At 37.3% G+C, this 20,370-nt stretch overlaps 1 protein-coding gene across 5 annotated transcripts in view; it reads right to left on the bottom strand.

The window, feature by feature from the left end:
* LOC127844596 (protein broad-minded-like) overlaps positions 1 to 19,812 on the bottom strand; it is a 93,371-nt gene extending 73,559 nt beyond the window's left edge. For all 5 annotated transcript variants that reach the window (XM_052374985.1, XM_052374983.1, XM_052374987.1 and 2 more), the window contains exons 1-11: positions 19,657 to 19,812; positions 14,227 to 14,380; positions 12,768 to 12,917; positions 11,400 to 11,586; positions 10,217 to 10,291; positions 9,500 to 9,625; positions 7,646 to 7,721; positions 6,705 to 6,808; positions 1,853 to 1,914; positions 996 to 1,137; positions 671 to 727 (exon numbers count right to left, since the gene is read on the bottom strand). In XM_052374985.1, coding sequence (XP_052230945.1) covers positions 671 to 727; positions 996 to 1,137; positions 1,853 to 1,914; positions 6,705 to 6,808; positions 7,646 to 7,721; positions 9,500 to 9,625; positions 10,217 to 10,291; positions 11,400 to 11,586; positions 12,768 to 12,917; positions 14,227 to 14,378 — 1,131 coding nt within the window. In that variant the 5' untranslated portion in view covers positions 14,379 to 14,380; positions 19,657 to 19,812. The remainder of the gene's footprint in view (positions 1 to 670; positions 728 to 995; positions 1,138 to 1,852; positions 1,915 to 6,704; positions 6,809 to 7,645; positions 7,722 to 9,499; positions 9,626 to 10,216; positions 10,292 to 11,399; positions 11,587 to 12,767; positions 12,918 to 14,226; positions 14,381 to 19,656) is intronic.
* Positions 19,813 to 20,370: the final 558 nt, after the last annotated feature.

Below are 20,370 nucleotides of genomic sequence, written 5' to 3'. Positions count from 1 at the left end.
AGACACTGTCTCCTTACAGTGGTCTTTGTGGTACAGTATGGACACGTTCAGTCATCGTCTCCTTACAGTGGTCATTTGTGGTACAGTATGGACACGTTCAGACATCGTCTCCTTACAGTGGTCATTTGTGGTACAGTATGGACACGTTCAGACACCGTCTCCTTACAGTGGTCATTTGTGGTACAGTATGGACTATGGCACACTCATACATTCCACTGTTGTGACTGCAATATTGAGCTTAGAGGAAACAGGCTGTAAATATTCCCCTTCCTCCCCCAAAAAGATCTTGAAGAAATCATAGGTCCTTTTAAGATGTGTTAATGTATCAACACCAAAATTCCTGTGTTTGTTAAACTTAGGTTATCTTAATTGCTTTTTTTCCGGATAGTGTTTAAGGCCAATATATATTTGTTAACTTTCAGATTTAGATAATAAAAACACCACCAAATAAGTTGTGTCACTTCATGACACTATATAATTAAGCTCTGGTGTTTGGAGAATTTAGAACATCGCACAAAGGCAAAGCTCATGAATAAATTTGCTTACAAACCATCTAGCATTTTGACCTTGAATATGTGTAGCAAACTATATGGTAGTTTTCCTCATCAAATTGTTCCATACATAATAAGAAAGTTGAACGTAAATAAGAACAATAAATACAATTCCTTACAAATTGCTTGTAGCTTGTCAAGTGATCTAGAAGAAAACTTCTGCTGAAATTGCCATGCTGAAATACACAAATGTGTGTTTAATAAAATAATTATTCCACTGTTATCAAAAACTAAGAGCTATTACTTACAAATGTTTTTTAAACTTGCTGGTTTTCAACATGAATTTCTATAATATGAAAATGAAGTAAATGTCAATGAATATTGTATCTGCTTCCAAAGCAGACAATAAATTACTTTACTTACAATCCACTTAATGAACCACTGTGCCTTAGTATCCAGTAGGGCCACAAAGTGTAGTGGAGAGAGGATCTGTGATACACTTACCATCCACTTAATGAACCACTGTGCCTTAGTATCCAGAAGGGCCACAAAGTGTAGAGGGGAGAGGGTCTGTGGCATGCCCACTGTGCTCACATTGTGGATCGACAGCAGACTCAGTGTTCCTTTCAGTACTTCCTCAAGGTACCTGGTGAATTAACAATCAAGTGTATAAATATGTTATAAAGGAATGTTTAAATAATATAACATTTATAAGCTAAACAATTAAAATAGATCAAGTACAATTTTCAGCCAATTTAGTGCTATTTTCATTGAAATATTTCAATCCAAACTCAAGTTATTGATCGAAGACTGTTAAGCTATTTTTAGACAAGTGAAATTAACCTTGAATTGATAGTTTTATCAAAATTAGTCAATGCAATCTTAAGTTATTGACCTGCTTGTTGCCTACATGCCCACCCGCAAAACCAAAATCTAACAAGAGCACCGCATAACGGGTGCCACGCATTTCTCTGGGTGCAGTTTTGAATAAATGAAAGCTTGTCAGAATTTTTTTTTTAATTTTAAGTTCACAGTGACCTTGACCTTTGACCTAGTGACCTTAATGGGTGTGGCATGTAGAACTGATCAAGGTGCATCCACATATGAAGTTTCAAATTTGTATGTGGAAACAATTTGATTTTAGAGCCAATGTTCAAAACCTTAACAAAATCTTAAGGTTTTAGCACGACGCGGACGGCGGACGACACGACGAGCTGGCTATGACAAAACCTCGGGTTTTCCGAAAACGGAGCTAATAACCAGGATTTTCAACTTCGTTAAAACTTCGTTCAAAGGCTATTTGAATAATAAAAATTGTTTATTTTTGAGGTTTTGCTTAATATAATTTAAACTAAACTTACAGCTCAGGATATCTTATCCAGTAATTTGTAGTCTCATGTTGAAATTCATTCATCAGCCGAAACTGGAAACATAGAGCAAAATAATAAAAAATAATTATAAAAAAAAAAATCAACAAGATTCTGCCTCCAATATACGCTGATGTCCCCAGTGGAAGCCTTGTCAATATCAATTAATTGGTCCATTTGAATAGTCTGTCAAGATACTTTACATCTATTAGCTGCACAATGACAAGTTCTGCATGTAAGCACAGAATGTCAATGCAAATACCTCCATCTTAACTCAAGTTATTAAGTTGACACCATTTTCTTATTTTGATTAAGATGAATTTTACCTAAATGGCCCCACATGAAATCCCAAACTAGGTCACAAAACAAGCTTTCCATATCCAATTTTTCATTCACATCAGTCCATGCAAACAGAATTTGTTGACCAGAAACCACCAGTTTGACGCCTTTTGCACTAAAAAAAGGACTTAAAGGGAGTCATCCAAATGAGCTTCCCTCTTTAATTATGGGGTTTAATGCACATGCAAAAAGTATTGTCCCAGATAAGCTTGTACAGTCTGCACAGGCTAATCAGGGACGACACTTTCTGATTTAGTGGGGTATGTTTTTTTTGTTTAAAGAAAATCTCTTCTAAGTGAAAATCCAATAAAGGGGAAAGCGTCGTCTATAATTTGCCTATGTGGACTGCACAGGCTAATCTGAGATGACACTTTACGCACATGCATTTAGGCCCATGTTCCCGAAGGAGGCTCATATACCACCCCACAACAACCATGGGATACTCACAGCCTTAAGGAGGCGTTTCACCTCATATACCACCCCACAACAACTATGGGATACTCACAGCCTTAAGGAGGCGTTTCACCTCATATACCACCCCACAACAACTATGGGATACTCACAGCCTTAAGGAGGCGTTTCACCTCATATACCACCCCACAACAACTATGGGATACTCACAGCCTTAAGGAGGCGTTTCACCTCATATACCACCCCACAACAACCATGGGATACTCACAGCCTTAAGGAGGCGTTTCACCTCATATACCACCCCACAACAACTATGGGATACTCACAGCCTTAAGGAGGCGTTTCACCTCATATACCACCCCACAACAACTATGGGATACTCACAGCCTTAAGGAGGCGTTTCACCTCATATACCACCCCACAACAACTATGGGATACTCACAGCCTTAAGGAGGCGTTTCACCTCATATACCACCCCACAACAACTATGGGATACTCACAGCCTTAAGGAGGCGTTTCACCTCATATACCACCCCACAACAACTATGGGATACTCACAGCCTTAAGGAGGTGTTTCACCTCATATACCAACCCACAACAACCATGGGATACTCACAGCCTTAAGGAGGCGTTTCACCTCATATACCACCCCACAACAACTATGGGATACTCACAGCCTTAAGGAGGCGTTTCACCTCATATACCACCCCACAACAACTATGGGATACTCACAGCCTTAAGGAGGCGTTTCACCTCATATACTACCCCACAACAACCATGGGATACTCACAGCCTTAAGGAGGCGTTTCACCTCATATACCACCCCACAACAACTATGGGATACTCACAGCCTTAAGGAGGCGTTTCACCTCATATACCAACCCACAACAACTATGGGATACTCACAGCCTTAAGGAGGCGTTTCACCTCATATACCAACCCACAACAACCATGGGATACTCACAGCCTTAAGGAGGCGTTTCATCTCATATACCACCCCACAACAACCATGGGATACTCACAGCCTTAAGGAGGCGTTTCACCTCATATACCACCCCACAACAACCATAGGATACTCATAGCCTTGAGGAGGCGTTTCACCTCATATACCACCCCACAACAACCATGGGATACTCACAGCCTTAAGGAGGCGTTTCACCTCATATACCACCCCACAACAACCATGGGATACTCACAGCCTTAAGGAGGCGTTTCACCTCATATACCAACCCACAACAACCATGGGATACTCACAGCCTTAAGGAGGCGTTTCACCTCATATACCAACCCACAACAACTATGGGATACTCACAGCCTTAAGGAGGCGTTTCACCTCATATACCAACCCACAACAACTATGGGATACTCACAGCCTTAAGGAGGCGTTTCACCTCATATACCACCCCACAACAACCATAGGATACTCATAGCCTTGAGGAGGCGTTTCACCTCATATACCACACCACAACAACCATGGGATACTCACAGCCTTAAGGAGGCGTTTCACCTCATATACCACCCCACAACAACCATGGGATACTCACAGCTTTAAGGAGGCGTTTCACCTCATATACCAACCCACAACAACCATGGGATACTCACAGCCTTAAGGAGGCGTTTCACCTCATATACCACCCCACAACAACCATGGGATACTCATAGCCTTGAGAAGGCGTTTCACCTCATATACCACCCCACAACAACCATGGGATACTCACAGCCTTAAGGAGGCGTTTCAGCTCTTATACCACCCCACAACAACCATGGAATACTCATAGCCTTGAGAAGGCGTTTCACCTCATATACCACCCCACAAAAACCATTGGATACTCACAGCCTTAAGGAGGCGTTTCACCTCTTATACCACCCCACAACAACCATGGGATACTCACAGCCTTAAGGAGGCGTTTCACCTCATATACCACCCCACAACAACCATGGGATACTCACAGCCTTAAGGAGGCGTTTCACCTCATATACCACCCCACAACAACAATGGGATACTAACAGCCTGAAGGAGGCGTTTCACCTCATATACCACCCCACAACAACCATGGGATACTCACAGCATTGAGGAGGCGTTTCACCTCATATACCATCCCACAACAACCATGGGATACTCACAGCCTTGAGAAGGCGTTTCACCTCATATACCACCCCACAACAACCATGGGATACTCACAGCCTTAAGGAGGCGTTTCACCTCATATACCACCCCACAATAACCATGGGATACTCACAGCCTTAAGGTGGCGTTTCACCTCATATACCACCCCACAACAACCATGGGATACTCACAGCCTTAAGGAGGCGTTTCACCTCATATACCACCCCAAAACAACCATGGGATACTCACAGCCTTAAGGAGGCGTTTCACCTCATATACCACCCCACAACAACCATGGGATACTCATAGCCTTCAGGAGGCGTTTCACCTCATATACCACCCCACAACAACCATGGGATACTCACAGCCTTAAGGAGGCGTTTCACCTCATATACCACCCCACAACAACCATGGGGTACTCACAGCCTTAAGGAGGCGTTTCACCTCATATACCATCCCACAACAACCATGGGATACTCACAGCCTTAAGGAGGCGTTTCACCTCATATATCACCCCACAACAACCATGGGATACTCACAGCCTTAAGGAGGCGTTTCACCTCATATACCACCCCACAACAACCATGGGATACTCACAGCCTTCAGGAGGCGTTTCACCTCATAAAACACCCCACAACAACCATGGGATACTCACAGCCTTAAGGAGGCGTTTCACCTCATATACCACCCCTCAACAACCATGGCATACTCACAGCCTTCAGGAGGCGTTTCATCTCATATACCACCCCACAACAACCATGGGATACTCACAGCCTTGAGGAGGCGTTTCACCTCATATACCACCCCACAACAACCATGGGATACTCACAGCCTTAAGGAGGCGTTTCACCTCATATACCACCCCACAACTACCATGGCATACTCACAGCCTTCAGGAGGCGTTTCATCTCATATACCACCCCACAACAACCATGGGATACTCACAGCCTTAAGGAGGCATTTCACCTCATATACCATCCCACAACAACCATGGGATACTCACAGCCTTAAGGAGGCGTTTCACCTCATATACCACCCCACAACAACCATGGGATACTCACAGCCTTAAGGAGGCGTTTCACCTCATATACCACCCCACAACAACCATGGGATACTCATAGCCTTGAGAAGGCGTTTCACCTCATATACCACCCCACAACAACCATGGGATACTCACAGCCTTAAGGAGGGGTTTCACCTCATATACCACCCCACAACAACCATGGGGTACTCACAGCCTTAAGGAGGGGTTTCACCTCATATACCACCCCACAACAACCATGGGATACTCATAGCCTTGAGAAGGCGTTTCACCTCATATACCACCCCACAACAACCATGGGATACTCACAGCCTTAAGGAGGCGTTTCACCTCATATACCACCCCACAACAACCATGGGATACTCACAGCCTTAAGGAGGCGTTTCACCTCATATACCACCCCACAACAACCATGGGATACTCACAGCCTTAAGGAGGCATTTCACCTCATATACCACCCCACAACAACCATGGGGTACTCACAGCCTTAAGGAGGCATTTCATCTCATATACCACCCCACAACAACCATGGGATACTCACAGCCTTAAGGAGGCATTTCACCTCATATACCATCCCACAACAACCATGGGATACTCACAGCCTTAAGGAGGCGTTTCACCTCATATACCACCCCACAACAACCATGGGGTACTCACAGCCTTAAGGAGGCGTTTCACCTCATATACCACCCCACAACTACCATGGGATACTCACAGCCTTAAGGAGGCGTTTCACCTCATATACCACCCCACAACAACCATGGGATACTCATAGCCTTGAGAAGGCGTTTCACCTCATATACCACCCCACAACAACCATGGGATACTCACAGCCTTAAGGAGGGGTTTCACCTCATATACCACCCCACAACAACCATGGGATACTCATAGCCTTAAGGAGGCGTTTCACCTCATATACCACCCCACAACAACCATGGGATACTCACAGCCTTAAGGAGGCGTTTCACCTCAGCCTTGGTTATATCCAGGCCATTCTTCACCTTGGGGATGCTGGTCTTGCGGGTCATAAACTGGGACATCAGATGATCCGCTGTGAGAAAATATCCAAACAAACGTTACTTGATGAAACATTAAATGTGGACAGTTTCGATTAGGTAGCAATCAGATTAAAGCTGTGTCAATTAATCTTTGTTTACAGCTTGTATATTCATTTACACTCATTAACAGAGCTTAACATAGCTTTAGATGTATAACTCATACAAAAATGTCAATATGTGGTAAACTTTTCCTAGCTACAGATGTCTAAGCAAGTAGGAATAAATATTTTTGTTTAGAAAAATCATTGCAACTGGTTTATGCATTTTAAATGTTTATTGTACGTAGATGTTCAAAACATTAAAACTTTTGACTTTTGGATCAAGTTGTTTATGTGAACTATTTTTTTTTCTCCAATTAAATCCATGAATTTAATTGTAAATAAACACTTATAGGTATGCTAAAATAAATTTCAAATGTTGTCTAATCATGTTGCTTTTGAAATGTATTGTATACATGTCTAAAGTTAAAAGACTTCATTTTTTTAGCCAAGTGACAATTACAGTTTTACGAAAACTGTTGTTATAACTAAGAGCTATAAACCATGTATGAAGGATAGTATATTTGTGCCTTGTTCTGGCAAATGTGGGCTTCATGCATGTGCGTGAAGTTGCAGTCTGTACAGGCTCATTAGGGAGGACACTTTCCACTTTGTGGAAAATTAAGTCTCTTGTAAGCAAAATTTAAATTTAAGGCAGAAAGTGATGTAGCTGATCAGCCTGCGCAGACTATACAGGCTAATCAGGAGTGACACATTACAAACATGCATTAAGCCCGTTTATCACAGGACGAGGCTCATTTGTTCGAGTTGAAGATGCCATGAACAGCTTACTCAGTAGAGTGTAGATGTCCTTGGTGTGTGGAGACGTACTGGAGAAGGCTCGCGTTACAAACTTCAGACCAAGATTCTGAATAGAGAAAAAAGGCTTTTAAAACCAATTTCAGCCTTATATTAACTGTAAAACCATGAATCTTTGTTGGCATTATATTTAGTGTTGTTTTTTTAAACATCTTTTTCGTGGACATGTAAATTTGTGGATTTCTTATGTTGGAAAAAAAGGTACTGTGTTGGTCATTTTCCGGTGTGTTTTTGTGTAATTTGTAGATCAGTCAAAACTGGAAGTCAACAAAAATTAAAGTCCCATGCTAATAATGATTTTACAGTTATTATATAGAATTTCCAGATAAAAACAGCTAAATATAACTTAGTTTAAATAAATTATAAAAGATTATGCATGAAAGATTTTAAAGCATTTTCAAAATTAATTTAGTTGAAACCCGATGGCTCAAACATGCTTGGCTCGAATTTTTGGTTGCTCGAACTCTTATCAATGTACCGATTATTTATTGATTTATATTCAAATAATTTTTTGCGGATGGCTCAAATTCGCAAGGCTCAAATTATCGGATGGCTCAAACTGTTTTCACAATCCCGGTCACAATTTTCACACGTTGTTTTGTTCGGATGGCTCGAACTCGCTTTGGGTGGCAAAAACCGTTAATCGATTAGGATCGCTTGATAAAAGGCACTCAATAATTGATTTAACACCAGTTGTAAACATGCCATCGACTTAATTGTTAATTGATTTGAGTAATAATGACATTTTGTATTAATGTAATCAAAAACTATCTCGACAAGTGCAAAAACTCACAGCATGTTCAAGCTCAACTGGATGTAATAGAAAGCTTTGTTTCTCGACAACAACACAGACTGACATAATGGTCTTCTTAAAAAAAATATAAATAAATAAATAAATGTAGTACTGTCTCGTATGTAAATGATGTGTATATAGTGCTGATGCATATTTTGTTCCTTAGTGCTCTGTGTTACCAGAAAATGTGCTACGTTAAAACATGCTGATATAATTTACTATATGATATTTGTTTGATTGCATTTGTTACTGTTTTAAAATATTTGTAAATAAAAGTATTAAGTATATATTTGGTTCTTATTAATGCAAAAGCAGAAAGTAGTACAAAGTTGTACAGACTTAAAGCAATATGTGTACTCTTCAACTGGAGGTGAAAATGTACTGCAGACTTGTTCGTAAACAAGTTTATTAGAAATCAGATGGCTTGAATTCCGGATAGCTTGAGCCATCAGGTTTCGACTCTATGTCAAAATTAATATGAAAGAATGAATGGAAGTAACTAACAGACATATAACATGTTTGTTTTAAGACGTCTAACATGGTAATAATATGTTTAAAAAATATCAAAGTTCAGGTGAATGATAACAGATGTGTGTATAAAATTTTAATTGAATTATCCAAGGAAGACAATAAGCCAGACAGTTGAGCATTCTGGAAGCTAACCAAGTTGACCTACTATTGGTCAACTTTGTGCCAACACAAACCACTTATTGTTTGCTTGATTCATTTCTTTTTCCACAGCATTTTAGACCTGCAATGGTAGTCTGTTAACCAATACTTTTCCTAGGTAAGCTGGTTAACTACTACGAAGTGCACATAGGTCATTAAGTTATTGCCCTAAATTACTTAAAGGTAGGGGGAGACTGGCTGTAGACAAAAATTTATGACTTTTTACCTCAAAAGTTATGTGGACAAATCTTTGCCAAGATGAAATAGTTAAATATATTACAGAACTATAACAACAACAATATTCTGGTGAAATATATTACAGAACTATAACAACAACAATATACTGGTGTAGTTGCAAATTATACCATGATCTGATCGTCAGAGTCAGCCAAGGCATCCAGAACCTGTTTCCTGATGACGTTCACAAAGTCACTGGTGACAACGTCATCCACACGTACTGCTATCAAACTCTGCAAGGCCTCTCTTCGAGTCTTGAAAGATAACATCTGCGTCATCAACATAAGTATAACATATGAGCCGGGTTCATAGAAAACTGGGATTTATGCATGTGTGTAAAATGAAGTCCCAGTTAAGCCTAAGCAGTCTGCACAGGCTACTCTGGAACAACATTTTATGCACAAGCATTAGGCTCAGTTATCCCAGTACATAACTCAAAACATCTGCATCATCAACATCATTATTGTTGTTTGTTGTGTATGTTGTTTTATATAGTTTCTTTTTTATCTTTAAAATTGAATATCTTCAACAGTTGCACACACTCATGTTTTTAGAACATGCACATTGCATTGAAATAAGTGCTCCAAACAACTCCTAGGAAAATATAGATTTCAACTTTTTGTTTACAAAACACACACATTGAAACAATTGGACAAGAAAAATTACTTGTGAAACTATTCTGAAGTTTTTTTAGATCAACCATACATGAACTTAACAAAACTATTAAAATGCATTGTCACTGGTAACAGAATGTTCAATGTAAAAACTAAGGATACCAAACAAGGTAATTATTCCATTAAAGAAATCAAACATGGTAAGTAAACAATTAATAAATCAAGGATTACAGTTACGCTGTTGCTCTTGCCCATTTTTTCGGCCAACTGCTGAAGGTACTCTGGCTTCATGAACATCAAACTGCCCTGAAGAAATAGAGTGAATTACAGTCTCTATTTGATCAATATTACTATTTCACATTCTTATATCCTTGCTTAGAGCAAATGGGGCTCAATAATGTGCATACAGTGTCGTCCTAGATAAGCCTGTGCAGTCAGCACATTATAATAAGGGACACATTTTTTTGCGACGATTGGAATTTATTTTAGAAGATACTTCTTTTTAACAAAATGTCCATACAAGTGTGAACTGTAGTCCGTAATGAGAGTGTACGGACTGCACAGGCTAAACTGGGACCATACTTTATGCGCATGCTTTGGGTCCCATTTTCCCACAGTGAGGCTCATGTTTAGAATCATACTTTTTGGTTTAAGATAATCCGTTCTTCATAAAGTGTGTTAAAAGCTTCAAATGTACCGTATTTTCCCTTGTATAGCGCGTGGTTTTTTACCTCCAAATTTCAAATAAAAAAGTGTGTGCGCGTTATACATTTATACAACGCAATCCTAGCTGCTAAATTGCAAAAAAATCATTTCGTATTCATAAATATTCATAATAGCCGCCATTTTTCTATTCCAGAAAACTACACCCTATAATCTTACAGACTGAAGGGGCAGTTGTAAGTATATAAACGGGCTATTTATTTAAAAATAAAAAGTTGTTCTCATGACTTACCCAATTTTGTGTGGCTTCATTTTTACATTTTTATTACAATTAGCAACATGAAATCAATCATAAGTCCCAGGCAAACAGGAATTTTCAGGTTTCAACTTAATTTTATTTCCTACAAAGCTAAGCTATTGAGAATAGGGTTCTATGTAAAACTGTCTGCATTTTCACAGATTTACTCTCCATAGCTGTGCAAAATAATTATGTCTATTAATAAAAAATGAATTGATCTAGGTACATCATACAACAGTTTTATCCTTATACAACAACTCATAATCACTGTCATTTGAAAATACCGGTACATTTGTTTTTAATTGGGAAAAAATGCTGATATAAAGATTTTATGCAAAATAATTCGTTTACACAGATTTATGACAATTAGTAAATTATGAAATAGTCTATCATGGCTTATATTACGATTTTATAATAATACAATTTGTTTGAATTGGTTACATAGTTCCCTACATGATGAAATGAACTATCGATGGTGTCTTCATCATCGCTGCCCCCAAAACCACGAACTCCAGCATCATGGTGTCTAAAAGTGTCGCCATTGTGTTTCCCAATTCCAAACTCTGCATCAAAGTTCTTCACAAGTTCTGCGACCGCCTCTTGCACATTGGACTTCAACTTTTTGGACAGGTCATTGTACCTGAAATATGTTTGCTTTACCCTGGTAAAAGATCTTTGATTTGTTGTTGGCTAAATAACTGATTATCATACCATACTTCTGGCATGAACAAACTGTTTACTGAGAGATGCATCTATTAAATCAACAAGACCTGTCTAAAGACACCGCATGACGATTCTTCTGCTTTGAAAGATCAAAGTAAATTTTATGTCAGGTACTTAAATACCACTAAATGTAGTGGTTACATTAGTACATGTCAACTTAAAGCTGAAAATTTATATTTAAAAACTGTGACCATGCCAAGAGACTAGATTTTTTTAACTATTTTATTTAGTTAAGCTACCTACATACAATATAAGAGCACAATAACTAAATGACCTTGACCCCAATGCAATCCCACCATAGGTCTGCATGAAAGTTAGCTTCAAACAAAATAACATTATAATACTTCCATCCAAACTAAAGTTATAGAGCGGAAACACTTTTTGCTACTTCTAGTAATAGTGATCTTGATCACACTGGCCCAAAGTGCAATTCTTTGCAAAACCAGCCTGTAACCTACCAACACACAAAATTTCAGAACAATATCTCAATCCAAACCTAAGTAATTAACTATTTTTAGCAACGATGACCTTCACCTAATTCCCTTGGTCTGCATGTCAGCTAGAGATAAGTATTGTCTCATTCGTATTATTACCTGAATTTCCTAAGTACAAAGTGAAATAGTTCTGCTAAATTTCAGCAAAGTTGTATGGACCTTGCTATTGTAGTATTTACAGATATATGTACTTGTTGAATGAAAACTTTTTATGAATTCCAACTAGCACACAAACCTTAACTTAACTTTTTTAAGAACAAAACTTCAAGGGGTATAATACTTTTTTTAAGAACAACACTTAAAGGGGCATAATAATGCTAACAGGCTAGTCAAAGGTACAGGTCTTGTTTATAAAGACCCTGAATTCATATGAGCTGCACTCAGTGCAAACTGTATGCATGTGTATCGTCCAAGATCAGAGACGACACTTTCCACCTAAACTGGATTTTGGTTTAGAACACAAAATTACATGAAAGTGGAAAATTGTGTTCGGCTAAGCCTGTGCAGACTGCACTGGCTAATGCAGAACAACACTAAACACAAATGAATTACTCCCAATTTTCCCAGAGGACAGATCATATAAGTGGTGACCATGGTGACGTACGGTTTAGACTTGATGATCCTATCAGTGATCTGACTGACAAGTGTTTCATGGCCATTGTCGATCTGTCCTCCATGCTTCTCTATCTCCTCATCAATCTGTGGGCCGAGAATCTCCTCTATCTTCCTCTTCAGATTCTTCACAAATTCATACCTGCAATGGAAACAAGTGTGTCTTGTTCTCGGAGATTTGGGCTTAATATACATGTATATGTCTTTGACGATAGTGTCATCCCATATTAGCCTGAGCAGTGTGAATAAGGGACAACATTTTCTGGCTTAATGGAATTTTTACATAAAAAGGAATTCTCTGCTAAACAAAAATCTAGTTTGGATGGAGAGTGTCGTTCCTGATTAGCCTGTGCATATTGCACATACTTATCTGGGATGACACTGTACACATATGCAATAAGCCCAGTTTTGCAAGAATTATACTGAATAATCAACAAAAAATTAATGCAACAAAAATTTTTTTAGTTTGTTTTGTACCTCATTTAACAAGTTCCTTATTCAAGACCTTAAATAAATATGTTAAATTACAATATTTCTCAAATCTCTGTCTACCACATTACCGGTAAACTTATTTTTTGCATAAAAAAACGACATGTAAGCATTGCTACAATGATAACAAAAATCCTTTTGTGAGCAGAAAGCATTGTATTTCAAATAGAATATGTTATCTAAAATTCAAACCTGAGTACTATATTTTGATATTACGGCAATGACTACAAAAAGGCAATAACAAAGACTGGTTGATCAATTCTTACCTGTATATTTGAATGTTTTATCCATTTTTCATACTATTTCAGACATATCACGTGTAACTCCCAGTCTGTTTAAGAATTATGGGGTTTGCTGCTCACCAGTATTTTAGGGTTGGACATGAAGCCTTTAAATTTGACATGAGTAAGAAAGATCTTTTATCAAATTTTATTTTCTAAGGAACTACAAAGACAATTAAATGGGTATCAGAGTAGTAAAGTGTTAAATCCTACAAAAGGCACAAACAAGCCGTCTTCTAAGAAAACTGGGCTTAATGCATGTGCGTAAAGTGTTGTCATATATTAGAATGTGTATTCCTCACAGGTAAATCAGGGACAACACTATCCTCTTTAATAGAATTTTTTGTTTCAAGAAAGGCTCTCTGAAAATCCAGTCTATGCAAAAGGTGTTTTATCAGATTAACCTGTGCATACAACACATTCCATACACGCATTAAGCCCACTTTTTGCAGAACCAGGCTTAACTCTTTCAGTGCTGGAACCGAATTTTGAGGGCCTTTGCAAACAGTTTGGATCCAGATGAGATGCCACAGAATGTGGCTTCTCATCAGGATCCAAACTGTTTGCTATTCTTATAGTATTCTTTGGAAAAAAAATCGAAGAAAATGCTAATTTTAGAAATTAAGCAGACGACATTTTAGCAGATGACAAATTTCCCAGCATGCAAAGGGTCAAACAGACCTGTGAAACTTGTCATCATTTTCCTCGAGATGCTGGAGGGTTTCCTCCACATTCTCCACAGACCCTGCCTCCCGGATATGGGGCTCACAACTGATCACCAGCTGTCGAAGGTGCTGTACAAGCTCATCACCTTCAAGGTTCTTTAGGTCCATTCCTGCAATGAAACAAAAATTTTCTGGGAAAACTGTACTGCAGAGATTTGTGTAAAATACTCATGGAAAATTTCTAAATACGCATGAATTATACTTTTGATGAGTAAAAAAAAACATAAAAATTGGCATACACATTTTGTGCAATTATCAGTTGGACCAACAGTGCCCCACTTCAGATTATTTGATCAGCCATTTCAAAATGCATGTTTATGTAAACAATAGTAGATGTTCTTTATTATTAATACATGTTTTCGGCATGTTCATGTATAAAAAATTCATAAAATAAAAATCAAAGACTTCTGCAGGAGTATTTTAAATACTCCCGCAAAAGTCTTTGATTTTGTATTTTACTCATTAGCTTAAATGTCATGATTGAAATACTCTTTATCTTAAAAAATATCTGGAGCTCTGATGCCGAGGCTGATCTGGCATGACACTTATTAAACTCAGTTTTACAAGAACAGGGCTAATAAGAACTTTAATAAGAACTTTTATTCTACTTCAACAGATATTGTTTGAAAAAAAATCCTGTAACAGCTAATTCTACTTCCAAACTTAAACAGGTTAAACAAAATCTAAATGTAATTTACTACTATTGAATAAACCTCTAGGGACACATACCCAGTTTCAACTCAAAACTGCTATTAATTACAAACAAGCAAAACAAAACAAGATAAATGATCAGCCTATGTTCCATGTAGATTCTATCTTCAATGTAAAATTATTTTACATCAGGGATGGCAAATTTATTCATTTGAATTATTATGGATAGAATGCCATTCAAGTATTCACAAATTTGTAAAAAAAAATACTGTTCATCAATGATATGTAGGTAGAGGGCAAAAGTACTAAAACATAAATAAAGATTTAAAACGAACGCTTCTGAATAAAACAAAATTCAATGTTGCATAGCGTTATGTGTCAGAGTAAAATATTGATTATGCAGCTCAATGTTATTGGCTACTCATATCACCAACAATAACATAAGCCAGTAATTGTAAACGGTTATTACATTCAATTTGTTATGTTTCCTCTTAAACCAGTGTAAAATTACGTTCTTCTGAAACTTACACTATACTGTTCAATGAGCATATATATATGTAATATTTTGGAGTTTTAGCACATTTTCAAACTAATAATTAAGGGCACTGCTATCTGATAAGTATAATGACAGATAATAGGTCTGATATATAGATTTCAAATCTTGTTTTGTCTTTATAACAGAATACAAGACTGAGTGTGGATGAATTCCTTATTTTAGTGAAACAAATTTAAGAAACCAACAAATATGTAGCCTGACAGTGGTCAACTAAACTCGTTTTAATGTCAAGTTAATAAAGCTGAGAATTATCTATCCATTTGTATTCTGGTGGTGTTTACCCCTTTAACACACATTTAAAGCAACTGCAACTTACCAATTTTTTTCAGCATATTATTGCAAGTGTGTACAGTCAATCCAAACTAGGCAAATTTTTACAAGACACGTCTAGGTCCTGTAAAATGGGAAAAAATACACGACCTCCTCTTTTTTTTACAGGACCTACCGGCTACATAATATAATAGTAAAATAACTTGGTTTCATTGCTGGGATCAAGGTGTAAATGACATAAAATGATAAATGATTAAAAAGCTATTAATTTCAAAGTCAAACAAAATGTACATCTGACGTTAAATAATAATACACGCCATACATAGTACTAGTCTTGCAAGAGATGTGTTTGTCAGAAACACAATGCACCCTATTGCACCGCTTGAGATACACTCATACACATGAGATACACATGCATGCCAAATATCAAGTTGCTATCTTCAATATAAAGTTATGACCAAACTTTAACGAAGGTTAAAAAAAAAAGTTTTAGGAAAGAAAAATACAATGATATGTGACCTTTGACCTAGAAGGATGACCTTGACCATGACTTTTTACCACTCAAAATGTGCAGCTTTATGAGATACACATGCATGCCAAATATGAACTTGCTATCTTTAATATTGCGAAAGTTATCAAACTTTAACCAAGGTTAAAGTTTTGGGAATGACAGACAGACAGGCCAAAAACAATATACCACGGATCATTTGATCAGGGGGCATACAAAATTGAAAGCATGTTAACAGTAAATATACATTTTCTCATCATTCTAATTTTCCGCCTGGAATCGCTCCCAGTAATATATTAAGAACATTTTCCAAAACGAAAGTAGCCGATACTTGTTTACCTAAGCTACCCTTAGCGCCCATGTCAAATAGGAGTCTGGTAAAAACGGCCTAAACCGATGATGGCCTCGAATAATGATGACCAGCCTTTTTCAGGCATGGGCAATGACAGCCAAGATAATAACGGTTCGAATGACAATGATCATTATTAAACATGTACATTACTATTGCTATTGCAACCACACAAATTGATATCTGTATCATTGTATAATCAAATTTATCATTATCTTGTTAAGCCACTAGGCCTTCATGGATTTGGACAGTCCTAACCCGCATTCGTAAGATGCACAAAAATGGACCAATCAGGTGCCCTCGGAAAATTCCAGCAGAAAGAGCGTTGGTACAGAAAAGCACGTGCATAAAGATGCTATCAATATTTTTGCAACTCAGAAAATTTTCAGAGCCATAAACAAACCTATATCGTAGTTTCTTGTTGAGTCGTGGGCTCTTAAGAGTCGTGGTCATAGAGATCACGTGAAATTACATGATAGAACGTTCACACATTATGCAGTCTTTACAGAAAAAAGTTTTGACCTGGTCACCATCTTTTTGCCGATCAAAAATAAGATAAAACTGGTCTATATTTTAATTCATCAGAGCTCTTATTAAATATGTCCTCTTTTATTAATCGTTGATATAGTGTTCCTAATTAACACAAAATCGTTTATTTATGATTATTTTCCATACTAAATCGTCTGTTGACATTTTTTCACAGGAAGTTACTCTCCTCTGCAATGTGAGTTTTAAGGCAATTTATAAATATGCAAATCTTGAAATTGGAATAGCCAATAAGAGTACACGGCTCAACAAGAAAACATTTTCAAGATGGCAGTTTGACACTGTCAAGACAATCGATTATTTATTATTATTACTGACGATAAACATTTGGAAAAAAAGGAACAAATATAAAGAACAAATGTTAATAATTATGTTTATAATGATTCATAGCAGAGATTGGGATAAAGGTGCGCAGTGCATTCTTTTCCCATTAAAACGAAAAACTGCGCATTATTTCCATTATTCGATGCGCACCATTACGCAATGTGATGCCCATTGCATAAATCTTATATAAGATAAACTACTCTTACACAAATTATTTGTTTGCTCTAACTCGACTTATGAATTCGTTCATGAAAAAAATCGCGGTAGATCAATCCCCTCTGTCATGAAAACTCGTTGATTTACAACGCAAAACATGTTATTTGAACTGACGTGAATTAATTTATTCATATTTTGCAACTTCCATTTTGCTTTATTTTGACAATTTAATCCAAAGTTTAATGCTAGCATGCGTTTTTTTTTTACTGGAATTGTAAACAAAGAGTCAGTTAAAGTCTTCCGAAAATTTGCACTCTGTTTGAATTGACAGTTTGGCGTCATCAAGGAAAGCCGTTTCCTGTCTGAAGCAATAAAGCCACAAATTTCTCGCCGACCAAATTGGCTTCCTTTGTATAGCATGCTGAACCAAACGTGTGTTTGTTCCTCAATGGCAATCGTCCAATTTATAATAGCACTTGCATAGCTCCGCCTTCAAATCTTTTGCAGAGAACGGAGGTGGAGTCGGTTAATTGAGCAAGTGCTTTACGCAACTTGAGTTCCGATTTGCCGAAATTGAAACGACAAATACATTTATAAATGATTTTCAGAGATGTACCGATTAGTTCCGATTTAGAAACTTTCTGTACAGTTACAAACTATGGCAGACGCCCCTGTTTACAAAATTCCTAAACACAAATATCGTAAATAATGGCAGTGTTTTATTGGATTATATATACTAATTATGCAACTGCAAGGTAATACTATTTTTATCTACTATGCTATCGAGTTTGCTTAATATAATTAACATGTTAAAGAATAAAGTTGCGTCACAGACGCAGAAATAAATTTGATGGGGTGGCAATTTTACTGACGCTGATTTTCCTATTGATTGAAAATTTTACCCGAAATAAATCTTGAGAAGTTCCCATTCATTTTTGCAAAGTGCCCATTCAACTTTGTAAGTGCCCATTGTTTTTTTCATCTATGGTGCAGTAATCCCATCAGAGAAAAAAATTACCTGATCCCTGTCATAGTCATACATTTATAAAATATTTCTTATGTAATCACTTTATAAAAATAACCCAAGACTCACCCATCATATAGCATACAAACTAACGAATTCGTTCTCTTTTTTTACTGGACAATCGGTCCTGTTTAATTGACTAACAGGCCGGACCTTACAAAATTTACAGGACATGTCCACGGACTGGTTGCTGTACCAATGCCTCCCTATGTCACTCCTCCGACCCGGCTCACAAGACATTTGCACCCTCTTTCATTCAGACAAATCCCTACTCCAAGCAACTACTATAAATTCTCCTTCTATCCAGCCACTATTGTCCTATGGAACTCTCTACCAGCCAATATTGTACAGGCACCTACCCTGGACCAGTTTAGGCTGGGGGTGACCAAACTAGACCACAGTTTCTAAGCAGGTTGGCTGTTTTTAACCTTTTATCTGTATATTCCTTCTTTTAACTAACACTATCACCTTTGTTTCTATGTCTCACAAATACATTATGTATTACTTTTATCTCCTATACACTTCTTCCTTAATTTCCTAGCACTGACACGCACCTGCTTGTAATGCTAATTGTTGGCGACTAGCAGTATATATAGATAGATAGGTCAGGCCATGTTTTTCTGAGACTGTGTGCATGCAATGGCTTTGTTATGTAAAACACAATGTAATTAAACCAATTTTACATGGAATTAATTTGAAATAAATAAATTTAAGAGGGTGAATCGTTTATTTTTTAATTGTTTTCATTAATTAAGAATTCCTTTCACTTAATTCCTTATCCACTTGATATGTGGTAACCGGACTATGCTTGATGTTGCTAATTTAGATTGACAATACAAAGATAAACGATTGCAAATGATATAACGATAGAGATGCAACCATTGCAGAAGTCCTCTGATTCAAGTTCACAATTTTATTCTTGAAGACATCTTTTAGTTGTTTTAGTACATCAGACGCTCCACTGACAACATTTGATTAAACTACGCTTTATCTTTTTTTTACCTTAGTTTGTTATGCTATAAATTGCATGTAAACATAGCATAGAATGTGTTTCACTTGTTAGTTGTTATCCAGGGACGTTGTTGTTTACAATCTCCACCATTTGCCATCACGTCCCTATCTGCATTTGAGTTGGCAATTATCATTGGACCATATGTATATTATTAGCCAATCATCGATTCGTTTACATTAGCGTTGGTAAGTGCATAGCTCTGTAATCAAAGCGCTGACAAGACTAACAAAGGACAAAATATTCGCCCTTTCCTTATATTTCGCCTGAATAGACGAGTTAACGCGTGACGTCACACGCACCTGCAAAGTTTAGACTCCGCCCACTGGTTGGCAAAAGAGGTGCAATTTATATAAGCGCATATAGAGAAGGTTGACGAAATCTTCGTTTTTAATGATAATCATGCACAATATCGAATATAATTTTACTAATTATGTCTGAATAAAACATTAGCATTCAAGGAAATGCATCTTTGGAACGATTTTATTGTTTTTATTATTATTTGTTTTTACTGACAACGAACTCGGGAGTGGAACACAATCTAAGAGCTCGGTATGTGGTTAAACAAAAATCTCTCTACTTGGCACTTCATCGCGACCATTTTTAGTTAAAAACTTCTCAGAAATTAAAATTCTTTTAGAATGAATTAAATTTAATGAACGAAAACAAATAAGGATAAAAACAAACAACGAATAGGTCAATTGTAT

The sequence above is a fragment of the Dreissena polymorpha genome, chromosome 9 (assembly GCF_020536995.1).
Source record: "Dreissena polymorpha isolate Duluth1 chromosome 9, UMN_Dpol_1.0, whole genome shotgun sequence".
Classification (NCBI taxonomy): Eukaryota; Metazoa; Mollusca; class Bivalvia; order Myida; family Dreissenidae; genus Dreissena; species Dreissena polymorpha.
Note: the sequence above shows the minus strand (reverse complement) of the source record. Positions and strands in the feature narration are given on the sequence as shown.